Source organism: Gymnoscopelus microlampas (genome assembly GCF_963454915.1).
Source record: "Gymnoscopelus microlampas genome assembly, chromosome: 16".
Lineage (NCBI taxonomy): Eukaryota > Metazoa > Chordata > Actinopteri > Myctophiformes > Myctophidae > Gymnoscopelus > Gymnoscopelus microlampas.
In genome coordinates this window covers 31,272,252-31,292,463 of record NC_139953.1, presented here as the reverse complement: position 1 = coordinate 31,292,463, position 20,212 = coordinate 31,272,252, and the positions used below count along the sequence as shown (strand labels likewise).

Below are 20,212 nucleotides of genomic sequence, written 5' to 3'. Positions count from 1 at the left end.
CAGGGGTTGAAAGTAACGGTTGCCCGACTGCCCGTGTCAGGTAAATAAAACTTTTGGGCAAGTGCACGTTTGAGTGAGCTATAAACACAACGCGAGATATCTGTCTAAATACCAGAGCGATCCGTCTCCCCGTCTATCTCACACACACACAAGCCACACGCACACTGTCAACGTGCAATCAGTGGCTCAAAAAGCTCATTCAAGCTTTCTTTCCCAGTAGAAAAAACGTAGCGACTATTTAACTCTACTACGGGCGGGCGTGTGCGTGAGATGATCACGGCCGCATCCCACCCGCGATATATATATAAAACAAAACACCCGCAGACTTTTGGCGCATGTGCTGCGGTTCCCTACTAGTCCCTGATCGACGTGTGAAAATACAAGAATGCAGCAAACAGCTCAAAACAGCTGTGGCAGTAGCCTACTGACGTTTACACGTACACGGTCAAAGCTTAGCTTAGCATGTGTCAAGTCAGACGAACGTAAACCCTTGACTTCCGGTCGGTGGACTTCAAAATAAGAGACATTTTTTTATTTTTTTATTTTATTATTATTATTGTTTTAAGCACTCTAGTATCGGATCGGTATCGGACGATACGCAAGTTGTGTGTATCGGGATCGGAAGGAAAAAATGGTATCGGGACATCTCCATTTTGCTGGGGTCCCCCCCTGGGACTCCTTCAAGGACCCCTGGGGGTCCCTGGACCCCACTTTGAGAACCACTGCTTTAAATAATATACTGCAACGTGTGCTGGGTGGGACCCAAAGAAACCAGTGAAAGAGATTAAATGTGTGGCTCAGCAAGTCATCCAAAAATACCAGTGTGGACCGTGTTAGAAGCCTTGTAAATCAAACCAGAAGACAGATGCCTGTGGCATTTGAACCTCATCAGACCAAAATACCTTATGTTTACTCATTATCACAGCAGATGTAGGACTAATTTGACCAGTTGTCCACAAGAGGCCGTACTCAGATTTCCTTGTGTCGTGTGTTTTGGATATTGGTCAGTCTTGTGTCAGACTGTCATCTTTTTGATAGGCCTGGAATCTTGCCCAAATGCAATACGTAAAGTTTTGTTGTGAATGTTTTCAAGCAAGCATCCTCATTGAGCTCTTTTACTTTTGTGTTAATACGACTACATGCTAATTGTTTAATACACAGTGTATGTGATATTTACTGGATGGTAACAGCTAGATAAGAATCATTTCAAAAGACCCTGCCTACAGGGAATATGGGAAAAGTTAACTTAAAAATATCTTAATGAAACTTTATTTACATTATTATGCTAATAATAATAGTTTAGGTAATAGTTGTGTTTAGTTATGCAAATTAGGTTATATCTCCATAAATATGTAAATAAATATCTGAAAATAATAATATCTGAAATCAAGACATTGGATAATCCCTAATTGTGTTTTATTTTATTTATATTAACACATTAGAGAGACAGGATAAAAAAGAGAAGCATGTTCTCCACATTAAAGAAAGAGGAGCATTTTCTCCACGTTAAAGACTAAGTGTAGGATAAATCAGGCAATTAAAAATGTATAGTAATTAACAACCCTCTGTAATAACCTTTAAAATATAGTTGACAATGAACATAAAAGGTTTGGTGCATGTGCTATGTGCTGTAGAAATTTCGATTTTTCTTTCAGAGTATCTCGTTTTGAGAAATAGGCCATTCAAGATATTTAACTTTTATTTTTCTCACATTCATCCGCAAAGTGTCATCACTACAAAGGAAATGTCCATAATTGTCGAACACCTTTGACAATGCCATACCCAAAATGGGGATGCAAATAGTCTTCAATTAATTGATTTTCCTCTCCTTTCCATTCCCCTCTTTAGAGAAGTGGTTAAATCCTGAAACTGGGTGTTATATCTGTGAATATCAGTCAGTATGCCACTGGCACTACAGCACTGTATTCGCAGTCCTTCAATCAATTGTGCTCTCAAGCTATTCAGCTCACTGTGTTATAATTGCCTCGTGCACTAGAGCAGTGATTCTCAACCTTTTTAATTTCAAGGACCCCCAGTGCATGCGTTAGGCCACGGACCCCCATTGGATACTTAAAACATATTTGCAGTAAACTGTAAAATCCTCAGTGTTAATTTAACTCCAAGAGTGTACAAATGGAACCAAATGGACCCATAAGGTTCCATGTGTACACTCTCAGAGTTACAGATCTATAAAGGTAAATTTGGTTCCCACATTGACCAGTGCAATAGATGGTCCTGATATCCAATGTCATGGCTCCATGACATCTCAATCTTGTTCTCAGCGTGCCTATAAGCAAGAGTAGCGAGAGAGAACATAAATCTTCCCTCTTGTTAGCTAGAAGGTTTCTTTTCCCGAGTGCAACCTAACTACTTGTTATTTTGCACAGCTCCTGCATTCAACTCAGGATGAGTCAGACATCCAGACCAGCCACCTTGTTCCCACAGTTATATGTTTAATTAACAGCTTATGAACGAAGTATATTATAGTTAACTAAAATAAGGGTTTACAAAAAAGAACGATAACTAACTGAAACTTTATTGTGTGTTTAGAAAAAAGAACTAAAACAAATTAAAATCAAAGAGAAAATGTATCAACTCAAGCCATGCATTATATTTTGTGTGGTTATATGAAATCTTACACATTTTTAGATGGGCCAGTTTAATTTTTAAATGTTTTAATACTAAAACTAATAAAAAACAAACTAAAACTAAGCTTTTTCCAAAATATATATATATTAACTAGCAAATTAATTAAAACAATTTAACAAAATGAAATGAAAATGAAAAATTCAAAACTTTGATAACCTTGGTATGAACTTCCAAATGTATTCCACACCAATCAACACAGGCCTCCAGCTAGATTGAAAAATTATGATGCAGGTCAGTTGCAGGTCACAGGCGTACTGAATACTCCAGGCGTCTCACTCAAGATTAGCTCCATGTTCCTTCCAAGACTTCATTACAAACACTGCCCTGAAATAGACATAAAAAATTGCTGAATTGGATGCTGCATTCGCTCAGTCTGCGGAAGTGTCCTATTTATTTAAGCTGTTTCATTATAGCTATTTAAAATATCTCAATATAGCAGTCAATGAGGAATTACTTGATGGTGTTTCATTATTCTATGTCTGATGGTGTTTCATTATTCTGCGTCTCCAGGCTAGATGTACAGTGTGTCCTGTCTATGCTATCTGAATAGCCCATATACATTTTAAAGCCCCTGCAGTCCCTGGGAGATATTTGTTAATCCCGCAGGGGAAATTAAGTTTCAGCTGAATGGTCAAGATGAGTGCTAGGTTGGGTGGACACTTTGGGACAACAGGGACACAGACATGGCAGGCCAGGAGGCGAACTGGGGACCTTCTGATTTCTCTACCCACTCATCCGTCTACCCCTTTACTTTGGGCTTCTAAACTAAATTTGCTAAGAAGTGTGATTCAGAATAACAACATCGTAATTTTATCCCCTCTCTCTTTCCATTGTCCTAATCCTCCTCTCGTTCACCATTGTTCTATTAGTTATTCTGTTATTTGTTTCCATTATTGTTTTTGTCTATTTCTTTCGTGGTCTCTGTATGTATCCGTTTTTACTTTTTGGTCTCATCTTTATTTGCTCCTTTTGGCTGTCACCTTTAATATAACCCCATTCTTTTTTTGTGATCTGCAATCACAGATCAACATCCTGTTGAATTTCAGTGCAGGGGAGGACTGTCCCTGCCCCGAGGAGATCCAGGAAGAACTCCAATCCTTCCATAACGAGCTGCGACTGCACTGTGGTATGCTCCTATCGTTGCCTTACCAGATGGAATGGCCATCAGCAAATTATAGATCAAATCTTACACGTTTTCTTCATCTCAAATTTCCCCTAGACTCTCTGTCTGGGGATATCGGGTTCAGATTTACTTTTCAAGTAATGATTCTGCCAGTTGAAGTGCGTGAAAAAAAAATACCCTCAGCATTCTGACATAGAATAATGTAATCTGAGAAATATGTGGGGCATACAGTATACCAGTGATCTCCACACAGTCTGCCGAGGCCCACTGGTGTGCCATGAGACATGTTCAGGGGTGCCTTGAGCTTTTGTGGCAACCACATTATTATATACTGTAGCAGTATACACAACTATACAAAACGTTATGAATTTATTTGTAATTTACTATATCACCATGCATTCATTTCCCAATACTTTCCCCACATTTTTTTAATTGAAGATCTACAAGCTCATAATGTGTATATCATCGACGCTTTGTGAGCTTGCAGATCAGCTATTGCCGCTATGAGTATTGAGATTTTGACTTACCAATTGGTGTGCCTTGAGCACAAACCATTTGAAAACCACTGCAGTATACGGCCAAAATGCATAATTAGGACTTTTCTCTATGCTGACTTAACATTTTTTTCGTACGGTTCAGATGGAGCTTCATAACAAGCCACAGTCAAAAGCAGCCTCTTTATCACCTTTAGCAGTGAAATCCACAGTAGATTACTCTAACCTCTCGTTCACTGACAGCCAAGACACTGTTGCGGTTTGACAGACATAATATTATTATGCTCTTCCTCATAGGCATTCCGGTGGAGGAGGAACCGGAGGAGCTGGATACATCCATAAAGGCCCGTCTGCTTCGTCTGCTCTACAAGATCAAGGGCCCACCTCAGAAGATAGAGGAGGGGCCCACCGAAAAGGAACAGGCTGCTCCCAGTAAGGAACCTTGCACTACATGAGTGAATGTCATGCAACAGAGGTGTATCGTCTCTTAATACCCCCAGTGTTATATGCATTAGCCCACAGACCCCCATTTGTTACACATTTTTATCTCTTGGACCCCAATCTATACTGTAAAATCCTCAGTGGAATGGAACCAAATGGACCCGTAAATCCATTTGGTTCCATTCGTACATTCTCAGAGTTACAGACCCCTGGTGGTCCCCGGACCCGACGTTGAGAACCAGTGCCTTAATTTACTGTAGGGTAGGAAGACGTAACCCAATAATAAAGTACAGCATAAGAGCTTTTCTAATAAATATAGATTATCACTGGGGTATTTAGTCGTTGCCCTTGGTATTCAACCTCAGGTAACGATTAATGCCAGCTGATAATTTATCACAGACCCACAGTCTTATTTATGACCAAGGGCAATGAGGACATAGCCTTTGATCAACTCTTGAAGTTAATAAACAGATTAACATTACGCAGGGATTCCTCAACAGTGTGGGGAGGGAGTTGGCTGTTGTTGGAGGGTTTTGCCCATAATCACGTAGCCCATTTAGACCTGTTACACCTTTACGTTGTTATACATTTCAAGCCGGGAACGCCTCTGTATCATTTTAGTTGTTGCTATATAGCAACATTAATTTGATTACATTTTTTGAATAAAGATTTGAAGTTTTCCGAAAACTTGGGTCAGGATTTATAAGGTATTTTTAGAATCTCAGGTATAAATGGGTTAAACCCTGTCAGGGTGCGAGTTCAGAGGACCCAAATGCAGTACGACACGAGACAGGAATCCAAGTTCAGGAGGTTTATTAACAAACTCAAACTTCCCATAAAATGGGGATGTCAAAACAAATACTCAAATATACAGATGGCTTAGTTTCAGCCTACTACACACTAACACTAAATGGCTCAAATACAGAAAGGCTTGTAGCCAACACACAACATAACTCACTTGACAATAAACGACGACCTGACAAGAAACTGAACAAACAGGGGAGTATATATAGACACAGGGTTAACTGGACACAGGTGAACACAAGCTACAATCAACACAGGGATTGGCTGGGGCACAACAGGACACAGGTGGAGAACAATCACAAATACAAACTGGTGAGAAAAGACAGGAAGCAATAACAAGGCAGACAGGAAACAAGACTACAAAATAAGGTACACAACATCAGGGCAGAAGGCAACAGTAACCACCAATACAAATATACAAATAAGGCGAGAAGTATTCAGAAACATACAGTATGCACTTTAGACGGGCATTCAAGGTCTAAATAATAACGTTGGCCTAACCGGCCAAAAGTGTCCATGACCATATAGGGCATTCAAGCTTTAAGTAATAAAGTCAAAGTCCACGGCCCGAGGAGCGGACCGTGACAAAACCCTATGTACTGTGTTGACTGGAGTCTCATACGGGTTGATGCTTTTATCCACAGTGAAAAATCTACCAATTTAATCATGACACAAACAACACTACATTTTCGGGAAAATTGGTCGCAAGATAAACTCTCTCTCCTCAGCCATGAATTCTACAAATCCATCCACTGTAACTGTGTTTGACAGCAGAGTTCCTAATGCGGCGAGGTCGCTCACAGTGACCCATCAGCACGTGGTGGCACTTAAGCATGCGCTGATTGGTTAGCTGCATGCTGCTGGATTTGCCTGAGGGCTAATAACAGTTATACGGGGGGTGATACGATTATCACCCTTTCTGTCCTTTAATCACTCACCTAACCCAGGGAGCTGGCTGCAATAGCCCTCACCTATAGTACAGACCAGGCTGATGTGGTTGGATAACCTTGCAATGACGAATGGCTGGGTTATAGCCTATATGTACTGTACAATTAGCCTATCATTGTGCAAGCAAGAGGTCGACAATACACCTGAACAGGTTTGTTGTTGAAAATCACAAAATGGCTTATCTGAGATTTTATCAACGTGCAAAGCCTAGACCTAAACAACTGTGCAGGCAAAGATATTATGTATTTGTGGTTGTTTTCTGCTGAGAATACAGTATGGTTTGCAGATTAGTCTTAGTTCTCTTAGTTTTTTAGTGTGTTCATTATTACAGTAATGCTAATCTTGGTTTTGGTAGATAGATTCTGTTTAATGATACAGTATAGTCTCTGCAACGCAATACTTTACCTTTATGTCATGCCATATTTTCTTCACAAATGATGATGCAATTGATTAAAATTGTATTGTATTTTTTGTATTGTATTTTATCAGTAGGCCTATACAACTGCAACCTTGCTGTGACCTGCAATGTGTTATCGCACAAAACACACAAGAAAAAAACAACTATAGCTCTCAGCATAGCCAACCTTATCTTCAGCTATGGACAGAGACACAGTTTACTGTATCAATCACTCTAGAATTCAACTTGCGGTGCAACTTACTATTATTTTTATTTTATTTATTTTTTCAATTTAGAGTAGCCAATCATTTTTTACCCCCTTTTTCTCCCAAATGTAGTCGTTATGCCAATTGATTCTAACCTGACTCGGCCAGATGGGGTGGTGTTGAGTTCACATTAAGTTCACAATACAGCCTCTATCTGGGATCGCTCAGAGATTGGAGTTTACATCGACCCGTGCCCAGTCGAACCAACCAGCGGCAGCTATGGGCAGGATCTTGGCGAGACCTGGTGTGACCCCATCGAGAAGCGCCTATTGCATTGTAGTTCTTTCACTATTCATCCTGGCCGCTACCACGAACAACAACACTACAAGCAGCTACTATACGTCTTGTAGACACATCAATATGATTGGTTGGAGTTAGCACGCCCAGACAGTGATAGACAGACGGTCCCATCCAATCACCTGCCAAGTAGCTTGAAAAAAGGGACCGCCGTCTTGCAGCTGTTGGGCTAACGAGATCCAGATGGAAGTGGGTTGTGAAACAATTGTGTCAAGCAAGCTTCTTCCATCTGGCGAAGTCAGGTTAAATTGATTCCTCCCCACACACATTTCTGTGTTGTCACTGCTGTTCCTACTGACTCACCTGCCAGTGAGGAGCCCCCACCAGGAGGACGTAGAGCCTTCGTCCTACTCCTCCCGCCAAACACTCCACGCTGACAGCTGCCGCCGCAGCCCGTAGGAGCACGTTCAGTGACCAATATCACCCTACCCGCCCGACTTCCCTCCCCTGAACACAGACCAATTGTGTTCGCATAGACGCCCGACAAAGCCGGTTGCACCACGGTGGATTAGAACCCACAACCTCCGTGGTGGTGGGCAGGGACTTTACCACTGCGCCACCCGAGCGCCCTTGTGGTGCAACTTACTGTATGATATAATACTGAAGAGGTTTTTTCAAGGTCCAGCATCGTCACCCCTCATTAGCTATCATTTGTTGATGAGCTTGCAGATGAGGTTGTTTGGATGCCTTCCATATGAACCGCTGTTTAGGATGATGCAGAACAGATGTCAGGCTGTGAGAGATTCCTTGGGGAAACCGTCTCTCTCTCTCTGAAAGGCTAATTTATACATTGTCAAATGGCTGTATATTATACAACAAAAACATAAAATGTGTCGCCAGGACTCATTTTAGTTGAAAATACATTTTGTGTCTGGCATATAAATTAGCCTTCACTCTTTCTTTCCACTCTCGTTCTTGTTCTTGCTGTCTTCTCCTCTCTCCCCTATCGCTCTTGCTGTCTCATTCGGACCCCCTCTCTCATTAGGATTCTGCTTGGGTCCAACATTGTGCTTGCTACAGATGCTGAGCTAATCCAGCTTCAGCACTCAAAGAGGAGAGATTGCTAGTAAATAGCTTTGTTTATCACTTTGGAAAACAATCTGTAGCCCAGATAGACATTTAATGATCCCGAGGGAAATTATTCAGTTGTCATAGCAGCACCGCCGTAAGGATGAAACAAAAAATACAGGTATGGGTAAAGAGTAGTAGGGTAACACTAATTTAAATAGGATAACAATATAATAAACAATATAAAAGTCGACGTTATATCCGCCCTGGCAATCTTCACCTGGGCTGGTCAGGTTTGCATAATGTAGGAGTTATTAGATAGAAATAGAGCTATAGGTATTGTGTGCGTTCTGTCACCAGTACAAAATGGCATAAATAGTCTCTTAGACTGGCCTGGCCATCTGCACTAAAACTAATTGTTTAACCATTTGCAGCCCAGCATCCATTTTCTTACCGTTATTTGAGGTTGTTAACTCATCATAAGAGTTGTCCAGGACCCCCAGTTCATAACGAGCGATGTTCTCCATTTCGGGGACCCCCCCCACTGCAGCTCAGAACGGGAGTCTTTGGTGCTTGGCTAAATCCGCTTATTTCCGTCGCTCGAAAATAGATTTTTCTTGTATATATCTGTCGTGTGTGGACCGTCTGATGTCGGTGCTGTGTTTTTGCTACATGGGCGCCGCCATTTCAAACTGAAATCACCTTTGAAATCTCGTCTCGCGATACTTCCGCCCGCCGGTCTGGAGAGCGGCAGGTGGAAGTATCGCGAGACGAGAAATGGAGAACATCGCTCGTTATGAACTGGGGGTCCTCACTCTTATGGTGAGTTAACAACTTCAAATAACGGTAAGAAATTAAGAGCGAAATTCCTTTAACTCTTTCACTGCCAGAGTATATATACAAATAAATAAAGCCCAGACTGCCAGCGATTTTTTCGATTTTCTTACCTTTTCAAGTAGTCACAGAATACTTATCTCCAGTATGATCGATCCCCTGAGGTTCACTGTGCTTCCGAAAAAGAAAAAAAAATGTTATCACAACCTCCCGTTCGCTTGTTATACGGCGTTGAACATAGCATGTCCCGCCAAAAATACATAGTAAAACACAGGAGCCGAGATACAGAATATTTCCCAAATACTTTAACCAGGAAGTGAATGGAGCAGTAAATCTTCGGATCACGTTATCTCCTGATTCTGTGTAAAAAAAATATTAAAACAAATAAATGTGTCTTTCTCGTCAGGCTGCGATCAGAATCCGACGAGAAATCTCGTCAAAGAGGCAAAGAGTTAACATACTCTACCTTACTGATTGGACAAAATAACATTATTGAATTATCAATTATCTTCTCTATTAAATTGTCGATTACGTCGATTAACTGTTGCACCCCTACCTACAGTAGAATGATGACACGTCCAAAATAGGGACACACCAGGGTTAATGTGGCTAATACTGTGCAGTATCCTATACCTTTGCCTTCAGGACAGCACACACCTCAGATTTAATGTACAGTATAAACCCTCCCCTGAGCTTTGTTTGCCCTGTGACTCCTCTGCTATTGCAGGCTCCTCTGCGGGCTGGCAGGCAGCCCTCTGTCCCCTAAAGAGAAAACTCAAAACAAGACAGCAGAGTAATGAGACAACAACTCCTGCAGGAAGGAACCGACTGCACACCTTGTCCCTCAAGGGTACACAGCAAAGTCCCGAGTGATAATTGAACTCTTGTGAGTGTAAAAACGCACCCTTACGGGTCTCTCTGCGCTGCGATTTGCACCGTGTACACCCTCTTGAGTGGAAGCATTCGAAGGACAAAACAAAGTCAACTACACCTTTAAACTAATGAGCAAGCTGTTGTGAGAGTGAGAAATCTTTTTCTTTTTGGCATTTCTGGGCTTTATTTCAGATGGGAGATTGTAGAGAGACGGAGAGAAAGGTCAGACATGCGTGACAAGACCGCTTGAGAACTTGGGTTCTTCGTGCAACTCACAAGGAGCGCATGATCCGTGCACTAAAGAGGCTGAGCCCTCAGCCACCCCGAGAGGGGGAAATGTTAATGTTTCTCGAGAAGCTCCTTAATGAGATCCACTTTAATTTCCACCCAGTGCAGTTCTATTGCATGGTTAATGAGGAGACTGCTGCATGATGAACGAACATTACCAGCAGGTTGAAGTCTGTCTGCCTTATTCAAGAACTGCCATTTGGGGATGGTTTTATTTCGTTGCTGTCGGGAGGAAACCTTGTATGTCCAAAACCGTTCTTTTTTGATTAATAAAAACAAATCTGAAAATAGCCAATCTGCTATTTTCACTGCTTTTGTGTGACACTCTTGTATGATGAAATAGGGCGTTCATTTACGAAAAAAACAAACATAAGTTGAAATATGGAGATACAAGGTTTCTGTCTGACATTTTCTAAATAGCGTACTTTTTATAGATGAATCTGCCCTTTTGAAAAAGCACATATTTTATAGATGAATCTGCCATAACAAATTCCCTGGTTCTCACTTGAGTGACACATATTATCACAAAGTCAAACATTATGCCGGTACATTTTATCTCTCACACACACAGACACACACACACACACACACACGCACACGCACACGCACACGCACATGTACACATAGACGCATGCCCACATGCACACATGCCTACAGTACACATACTGTACATTAAATGACCTTATTGATTTTATTTTGTTTTGTTTACATAATTACATAATATGTAAACATAAAAATCGATATTACGGCCAACATGATCTGTAAAGCTTGACAATGCCATATGTCATAATACATGGCTGTGTTATGATGGTTATATTCCATAATTAATCAACAGCATCCATGGGCAACTTCGATGGCTTTGCCTCTTATGTCCTCCACCCGCTCCCTCCACTCTGGAAATACAAACACACTCAAACCCCACAAGACGAAGCCCCGCACCATGGGGGACTGGGCCTTCTGCTCAGCTGCTCCTCGGCTGTGGAATGCCCTCCCTGACCATCTGAGAGCACCACAGTCCGTTGACGCTTTTAAAAGGGGACTAAAAACCTTTCTTTTTAAAAAGGCATTTGCCTAGGACTCATTGATGGACTCAATGATGGACTCATTGATGCCATGTGTGTTTTGTTTAACTTTTTTAAACTTTTTCTTAGCTGTGTATAGCTGCCCTTTGATCTGAATTTTATTCATTTCACTGTTTTATTATTATTATTATCATTATTATTATACATTTTTTTAATATGTTGCACTTGGAGATTTGTTTCAAATATAAAGTGCATGGCCTGGGTCGTAGCGTGACGGTCCAGGCACCCTAGGCTACAATGCCAGACTTACATTGTGTCGCGGGTTCGACTCCCGTTCCCGATTTTTACTGCGTGTCACCCCCCCATGTCTCTCCCCATTTCCTGTCAGCCTACTTTTCCTATCCCTCTCTAAATAAAGGAATAAAAAGCCCCCAAAAAATCTTTGCATTACAAATACAATGTATTATTATTGTTATTATATTATTATTATTATGTCCCTCCACCATTGTTTAGTCAGTGCACTGTTTCTCAATCTGTGGTCCGGGGACCCCCAGGGGTCCTTTCGGCGCCAGGGGGTCCCCAGCTAAATGATTGATAGTTAGGAACCAAATGGTTAGTAACCATGAGAGTTTACAAATTGAATGTACCCGTAAGGGTCATTTGGTTCCATTTGTGGTTCCATTTGTACATCGAGTTAAATGAACACTGAATTGTACTGTATAGATTGGGGTCCCAGAAATTGTATCAAATGCACATCAAATTGGGGGTTCTTGAAATTAAAAGGCTTGAGAATCACTGGTTTCGCATCGTGACGCGTTGTGAGCTTGTAGATCATTTGGAAACATTTTTTTTAACTTATTTACAAATCCTAGCACTGTTACTTGTACCCATGGAAATCCTTTGCTGCTTGTAATTCCAATATTGAAGTTTAACCATTTCTACATCATTTTGGGGTTCCTTTCTCTGTAAAGTGAGTTGTTCACACCTCACAATGGGGGTCAAGTCACAGTGATATGTTTAGACCAGGGCAGCTACGTGATAATTCAGAGATGATCAAGGTTAATACTTTTTCTCCGACCAGGATAATCCACAAAACTGCAGACTCCCAATTGTCCACCTCTTCAGTTTGCATCTCACTCGCTTGAAATTCACTCTCCTTGTCAAAACTTATACCACTTTTATTTCGATTAATGCTTTCTACAATGCAGATACAGTACTTGTTCTCATATTTTTGTTTCATAGATTTGTTTCCTTAACCACACATTTTAAGAATGTGATATAGGTAGCTTATTTAGACAGATGCTAGATTCATTGGTTACCGAGTATGCTTGTTTCTTTGAGGCACTACACTGTTCTCTCTGCACTCTATGTGATTGTTTCCTTTGTTGTTTATTGACCAGAGTTCATGCTTACTCTGCTTATTCTGATCTCACACTAGTAAATGCTTCAATTGCAAATCGTAATTGTAACTTACAATACAGAGCACGGTGTAGTGTGGAGACGAGACGATTCAAATTGGTATAAAATATGGTTTTCAGAAAACTGTTCAGATTTAGAAGACATTTTGTAGAATCGAGACCTCAGGCCTTAATAGGTTAAAGTTCCCTTTTTTCTCATAACACCAGTAGCCTAGTAAGTAAGTAAGTACATTTTATTTATAAAGCACCTTTCGAAACAGTGTTACAAAGTGCTGTACAATGGAACACAAAATACACACAATTAACAAGATACCAACAGGGTATTATAGTACAAAATAGTGAAAAAGTACAAAACAGCAAGGATAAAAACAAAAGCATTGACCTACAGTATGTGAGTCAGGTAACTTCAAAGGACAAAGTGGTTACGAAACAAATGTGTTTTAAGCATTCTCTTAAAGCCTTCAACAGACTCAGCATTTTTTAATGCCAGGGGAAGGGCGTTCCACAGTGTGGGAGCAACTACTGCAAAGGCCCTGTCACCCTTTGTTTTTAGATTGGACGCGGGTATCTTCAAAAGGCCTTTGTCAGAGTACCTGAGGGACCTCACATTGTCCTTAGGGGACAGTAGATCAGTAATATAAAGTGGGGCTAGCCCATGTAGAGCTTTATACTGTAGGTGGTTAGCAAAATTTTAAAATCTATCCTGGACTTAATTGGTAGCCAGTGAAGTGCGGCTAGCACTGGTGTTATGTGTGCTCTGCGGTTAGTGTTGGTGAGAATTCTACAGTGTAGCCTGTTCTGTGGCCAACAGTAAAGCACTGTGGATGTACGGGCCAGTTCCCAGGTGTGACTGAGTATAAATGAGTAAGTGTGATGTGGGGACATATACAGTACGTACTGTAGATGCTGACCCAACATCCCCGCGATAAAGGAAGTTAAAAGCAGGGCAAGTGCTGACCTTGATCATTTGCACCATCTGCCAATGTGGCTCTGCCCTCTAATGTCCTGATCATAGCTCACGCTGAGATAGCAGCGGCAAAATCAAGTCTATTAAGTCAAACCTGTTGGACCGTGAACCTCTGTCTGAAGGTATAATTGGGTATTCTTCATGGGAGAGCACAGAGGCGAGCACATGAGGCAGTCTTATGGGTAACAAGTCAAGTAATGTCTGTCGGGGTGGCTGGCATTGTGCATTATTCCAAGTACAGTACTATGTGCACACAGTCAGTGTGGCCTGGCATTGAACAAAACATTACATACAGTAATCCCTTGTTATATATGTTTTTATGTTTAGAACATAAACTAAACTCTTTCACCTTAATGTTATGTGTGTGTCGAGGTGTGTGTGCATTGATTCATGTTAGGAATGTACTGTAATGTCAACCCAGCTACAGTGCCCTGAGTCTGCTAATTCACTAATACAATAGAATCCCTTCACAACCATCAGCTCTGAAAACAACACTTTGCTTTGTGTTGTTGTTTTTTCTCTCTCTCTGGTCGTCTGTTGTAAATGTGGCAAATTTCCACTCAGCACAACATTAAATCCCATTTTGAACACAGGGGTACAATGAAAGTTGGCACATTCTCATTAACCACTTGAACCCTAGTGTCCCTATTATAGGAATATATATATGTATATTTTTTACTCCTTGTCTTAGGTGACAGACTGTAGTTGTATTCAATACCATCGATGCCCATGACTCACCGTATGGAGTGTGAATTGTCCCCTCTTGTCCTCTCCAGCCAACCTGAAGGAGCTTATCTCTCAGACCATGGCCAGCTGGGCACAGGAGTGCCACATCCAGGACGCGGAGCTGGTCCGGGTCATGTTCAGCCTACTGAGGAGGCAGTACGACGGCATCGGCGAGCTGCTGCGGGCCATGAGGAAGACCTACACCATCAGCGCCGCCTCCGTGCAGGACGCCATCAACCTGCTGGCCTCCCTGGGTCAGATCCGGTCTCTGCTGTCCGTACGCATGGGCCAGGAGGAGGAGAAGCTCATGATCGATGGGCTGGGGTGAGGGGCCGACATGCAGCTTTTTCATTGGGGGGAACGTTGTAAAGGGGGGAAAAGAGTGGACCAAGTACAGAGACGACCCCGTTCAACTACGTTTTAGTTTACCATGTAGGAGGGTTTAAGTGGTTAAAAACAGCTGATCAGATCATTTTACTATCAGAGAATGATTCCAGCACTCACGTCGTGTCCCTCGGGTATTTCTTTTATTTGACTTACAAAGTAAACAGGCAACATGCAATCAAACGGATAAGTTCTGGCTCAATGCCTTCCTCTCCTTCCTCAACGGTTTACGCTGAGGAAGGCAGTGAGCCAAAACGCATCCGTTTGATTGCCTGTTGCCTGTTTACTTCATAAGTAAAATGAAAGAAGTACCTGAGGGACACATCGTGAGTGCTGGCATCATTCTCTTATACTTATTTCTGGAGCCGTGCACCTGTCAAGTTTGTTTTATTGTTTACAGCATGTTTGAATGTGGTTGTGTGCTCGCATTTCTTCTAGTTTCAACAAATAATTGTAAACACTGATAGGTAATCTAAATTGTGTGAATCATGTTTAAACAGCTAAATCCACCTGCGTCACCAATACTCAATGCTCTGACGTCAGGAGTGAAAGTATAGTGCTCACTCAACAAATACAGTGGTAAATATCTGAAACTAGAGGTTCGGGCCACTGCACAAAATGTACTGTTGCTTTACATTTAAGCCCTTTGTCTTACAATTAGCATAAATAGCCGATCTATGCAACGTGTTGTGATTTTGTAGATCTACTATTTTTTACTTTTTAAATGTTTGCCTATAATAAAATGTCTAAATTAGAGTTACCAGGTTGAAAGTGGTTAACTTTGTTCCTTTTGCTAGTGACATCATGAACAACAAGGTGTTCTACCAGCACCCCAACCTGATGAGAGTTCTGGGCATGCATGAGACTGTCATGGAGGTCATGGTCAACGTGCTGGGAGGTGACACGGTAGGACAGCTGCGTCTCAATAGATCAGGGAGGACTTTACAAGGTCCTCTAGGCTAAATAGATTGATTGCTGCACAGTTTAAATTGATGATCAGATACTCAAGTAATAGCTTGCAAAGCTATTGAACTGTGCAGGGATTATATGAGCCAGTAATTGGGATGAGGCGTGACGCTGTGAGGTAAAGGTCACTATCACAGTATAAGAGTTATCTGTGAAGGAATTTTAGATCACATCGTACCCACTGAGATGGAAGGCAGCTTACAGATTTGTTCATTTTAGTTTCATATATGGCTTAAAGCATTGGTTCTCAAAGTGGGGTGCATTTGTTCTCAAAGTGGGGTCCGGGGACCTTCAGGGGTCCTTCAGGGGGTTCCAGAGGGTCCCCAGCTAAATGATGGATAGTTAAGAAGAAGAAGATAGTTAAGATGGATAGTTAAGAAGAGTGTACACATGTAACCAAGTGGGCCCTAACGGGTCCATTTGGTTACATTTGTACACTCTCAGAGTTAAATTAATATTGATTTTACAATATAAATTGGGGCCCCAGAGATAGAAATGCCATTAAATGGGGGTCCGTAGCCTAATGCATGTCAAACTGGGGGTCCTTGAAATTAAAATGGTTGAGAATCACTGTTATGGGGGTCCCTGGCATATCTTTTCAAATGGTGGTCTGCGGGTAATAAGTGTCAAGTTGGGGGTCCTTGACATGAAAAAGACATACATAATTGGAAAGAAATCAGAAGCTTTCCTGATATAGGTATTACTGAAATAAAAGGCAGAAATGTACCTTAATACCAGTGGATTGGCTCCTGGACTCCTGCCTAATTTATGCTTCATCATACGATGGCGTCGTGGACCGAAAATCAGCAGGATCTATAAAGCTCACAACACGTGAGCTTACACTGTAAATCTGCTACTTTCGGGCCGTGACGCCGTCATACGAATCAGGCTTAAGCATGCCTCACTTCTATGTAAGCCTGTAAGAGTTTTACATAATGTGCGAGTGGGTTTACTCATGTGGGCCAGCATATGAGAAAGGTAATCATATTTTACCACAGCTCGTCAGCCCACCATCCACACCACAAATTACAAATAAACAAGCTGCCACTGCTCAGGAAATCTGAGCCTGACTATCCCTTGCGAGGGAAATTCAAAACCGTAAGCATTTTTAATATGCAAATATGATTAAAATAACAAAAACAAATGAGCAATTCAACATAAGCAGGATTAGTCCACTGGTTGTGCCATTTGGGTCTCATGGCATTCTGTCTATATCAACATTTTGCATTACATCTATCACTCATAAATTACTTTGTAATAGACAGAATGTCTGACAGTTATTAGGAGAGTACTTTGTAAGAGGTATAGCATTACTACCATACTATTCAGATTATTGCTGCTCTGTTCTTACGATGATTCTGTAGAACAATAAGAAATATGTAGTTCTTAAGAATCATTAATCAAGAATGTATTCTTGATTAATGTAGGGTGGCAAGACTGTGCCTACAGCAGCACAACAATAACAACTATAATAATGGATGTGATATCAAAAATAAATAATACAATGCAATTAAAACTAGTTGTTTTTATAGACATAATACTGCAGCTCCTAGAAAACGTGTGTTAGGAACTTGCATGTGTACTGTATGCTACGAAGCACTGCTGCACTCAATATAGAGATCTTCCAACCCAAGTCAACAAGCCAAGAGCAACAACCTAATACTCACAGCTACAAGGGTAATGAGTCCAGGGGGTGAAGTGGGTATGAGCAGGGTGAGGAGATGGCTGTAGCTACACCTCTCAGGCCTGTCCTTTTTGGGCAGCGCTGAAAGAGGGTGGAAGGGATAGCGGTGATTTAGTGACATGCAGGGTGCCAAGTGTGAATTGGATCATAGCGGAGAACCTCAGACACATAGGCATCAGGGTGGCAGTCAAGCTCTCTATCTATCTGACTCTGGCAATCTCATCACATAGCCAGTGACATAAATCCCATGCCTGTTTACTTATACTTGATGAGCACAGTTCACTTACAGTATCCATATAAAGTAGTATGCTAGTCTATATTAATTGGACGTGAAACCTTAGGGTGATTTTGTCGTTTGTTTTCAAGTTCAGGTTAAAAACTACAGAAGGGTAAAACATGGACCTGATACTATTTTTTTAATATATTTTCTTTATGTGTTCATTCCTTCCTCTTTACCTCTCTCTTAACTCCAACATTGAGAGCTTGCACACACACACACACACACACACACACACACACACACACACAAAGAATTATCTCTTTCACGACAATAAAGATCGATTGATTGATTGATTGATTGATTCATTCATCGACACACAGACATGGCACGCTGAGCATGCCATGAAGCTGACCTCATACTCTAGTACACCATGACACACCAGCTAATACAATTAATAATGTGTATGATTGATTTAGCAGGTGTGTCAATGTGCCTTGACAATACTGTTGATGACTATCAGTGCTTGCACACTGGCACACCCATGGCTCTGGACACACCTATTGTTCATTTTATTAGCTACGTTGCTTACTAGCCTGCCATGTTTTTATCTTTATTTAGTATTTAACCTGGACAGGAAACCAAACTACAAAAAAAAGCCTAGGGTTTAACTATCTGATTATCATGTTACTTAGTGTTGTCTTTAGACAGTATTGGGTTACAAATTGCTGGTAATGGCTTTTCTAACATCAACAAACAACAATGCAATGGTTTAGGGGAAGATGGAGTTGGAAGTCTACAGGGGTATTAACCAAGCGTAAGCATGTAGACAGTGTAGTGAAGGGAACCAAGGACATTACTTCGAGATACACTCTTACATTACTTATTTCTCGCTTGCTTTCTTTTTTTTCTTTTCCCATCACAGTAGTGAGTAGTAGTGTATGATAAATTGTTGAATGCTAACACCAGTATTGTTCCTGTACCAGGCCTGCAGCTACATAGGAGAAATACGTGCAAAAACTTAAAAGACTACACTATACTGAGACTTTTGTTTGAATTCAAATCCAGCTTCATGTTGTTCTATCTTTTCTTTTTTTTTACAGGAGATTGCTTTCCCCAGGATGGTGGCCAGCTGTTGTCGTTTCTTGTGTTACTTCTGTCGTATCAGCCGGCAGAACCAGAAGGCTATGTTCGACCACCTCAGCTATCTGCTGGAGAACAGCAGTGTGGGGCTTGGTAAGCAGCAACACACCTACTGGAGTATAGTATAGCAAAACAAAAGAATTGCTGAATATTTTATTTGAAAGATAAAAACCTTACTATTATTATGTATGCCATTCTGCGAGAGGAATGAAACAATCTTCAACCATTTATTTTTATCAAAATGCACTGTGAGGCAAACTAATTTATGTGTTATTTCATAAACTTGTAGGGATGAAGTTGAAGGTAACCTCTAAGCGCATTTAAGATGGGGAATCATCTTGTGTAAATAATACAAATTGAATCATAGCTTCCATTTGGCCTTAGCTGAATGGGGAGAGAGCCTGCCTGGAATTAATGCAAACTGAATCATACAGTAGCTTCCATCAGTCTTCCATTTGGCCATAGCTGAATGGGTTGAGAGCCCACCTGGGAAGCAGAAGGTCCCCGGTTCGATTCCCGGCCCCGGCAATGTGTCCCTGGACAAGACACTGCGCTCACTTGATAAGCACTCGCTGAAAACTCTGTGAGATTAAATAGGTCTAATTATTATCATGTCCAGTGATGATGGCCAGTTAGAAAATATTGGAGATAAACCTCGCCAAGAGAATGTGTTTTCTCCACCATCACTTCATTTTGTTCTTGCAATCTCAACAAACATTGTTTCCACAAGTATGCAGCCTGCTTTAGTCCAGCCCTAAACTCATCCATGAGCAATATGTTCATTGACAAATGCCCTACTAGTTAGATTAATTGTTTAAATAAGCATACCTTAAGTTTTTGTCTTGGTAGTTTCAATGGTCTGATAATTCATTAAAAAAAAGATCCGTAAATGTTGGAATTTCTGAGCCCTTGTCAGATTCCAGTATTGGTTACACTATGACAGGTCTTAAAGTATTTTATTGCTTGTCTTGGACTTGGTCGGTTGAACTTTGTACAGTGAGCCACATACTATACAGTAGCACTCCATCCATCTTTCACTTCACACACTTCACTTCACAAGTTCCATTAACAACTAACTACAGTATAAAAAACGATTCAATCACAAAGTAAAGCATTAAGTGAGAAGTGTAAAATATAGGAAAAAGAATGGGGAGAATGTTGAGAATAAAACAAAAAGGAAGATATGCTCACTGGCAAGAGAACAGATGAAGGTCAGTAATTCAATGAAAGAGGTATGAGAAAATAGTAAAAAGGCAGCAACTT

At 41.1% G+C, this 20,212-nt stretch overlaps 1 protein-coding gene across 1 annotated transcript in view; it reads left to right on the top strand.

Annotated features, from left to right (window-relative positions):
- ryr3 (ryanodine receptor 3) overlaps positions 1–20,212 on the top strand; it is a 167,156-nt gene that overhangs the window by 80,211 nt on the left and 66,733 nt on the right. The window contains exons 39-43 of the mRNA XM_084081907.1: positions 3,673–3,775; positions 4,564–4,698; positions 14,606–14,879; positions 15,737–15,845; positions 18,910–19,042. Coding sequence (XP_083938033.1) covers positions 3,673–3,775; positions 4,564–4,698; positions 14,606–14,879; positions 15,737–15,845; positions 18,910–19,042 — 754 coding nt within the window. The remainder of the gene's footprint in view (positions 1–3,672; positions 3,776–4,563; positions 4,699–14,605; positions 14,880–15,736; positions 15,846–18,909; positions 19,043–20,212) is intronic.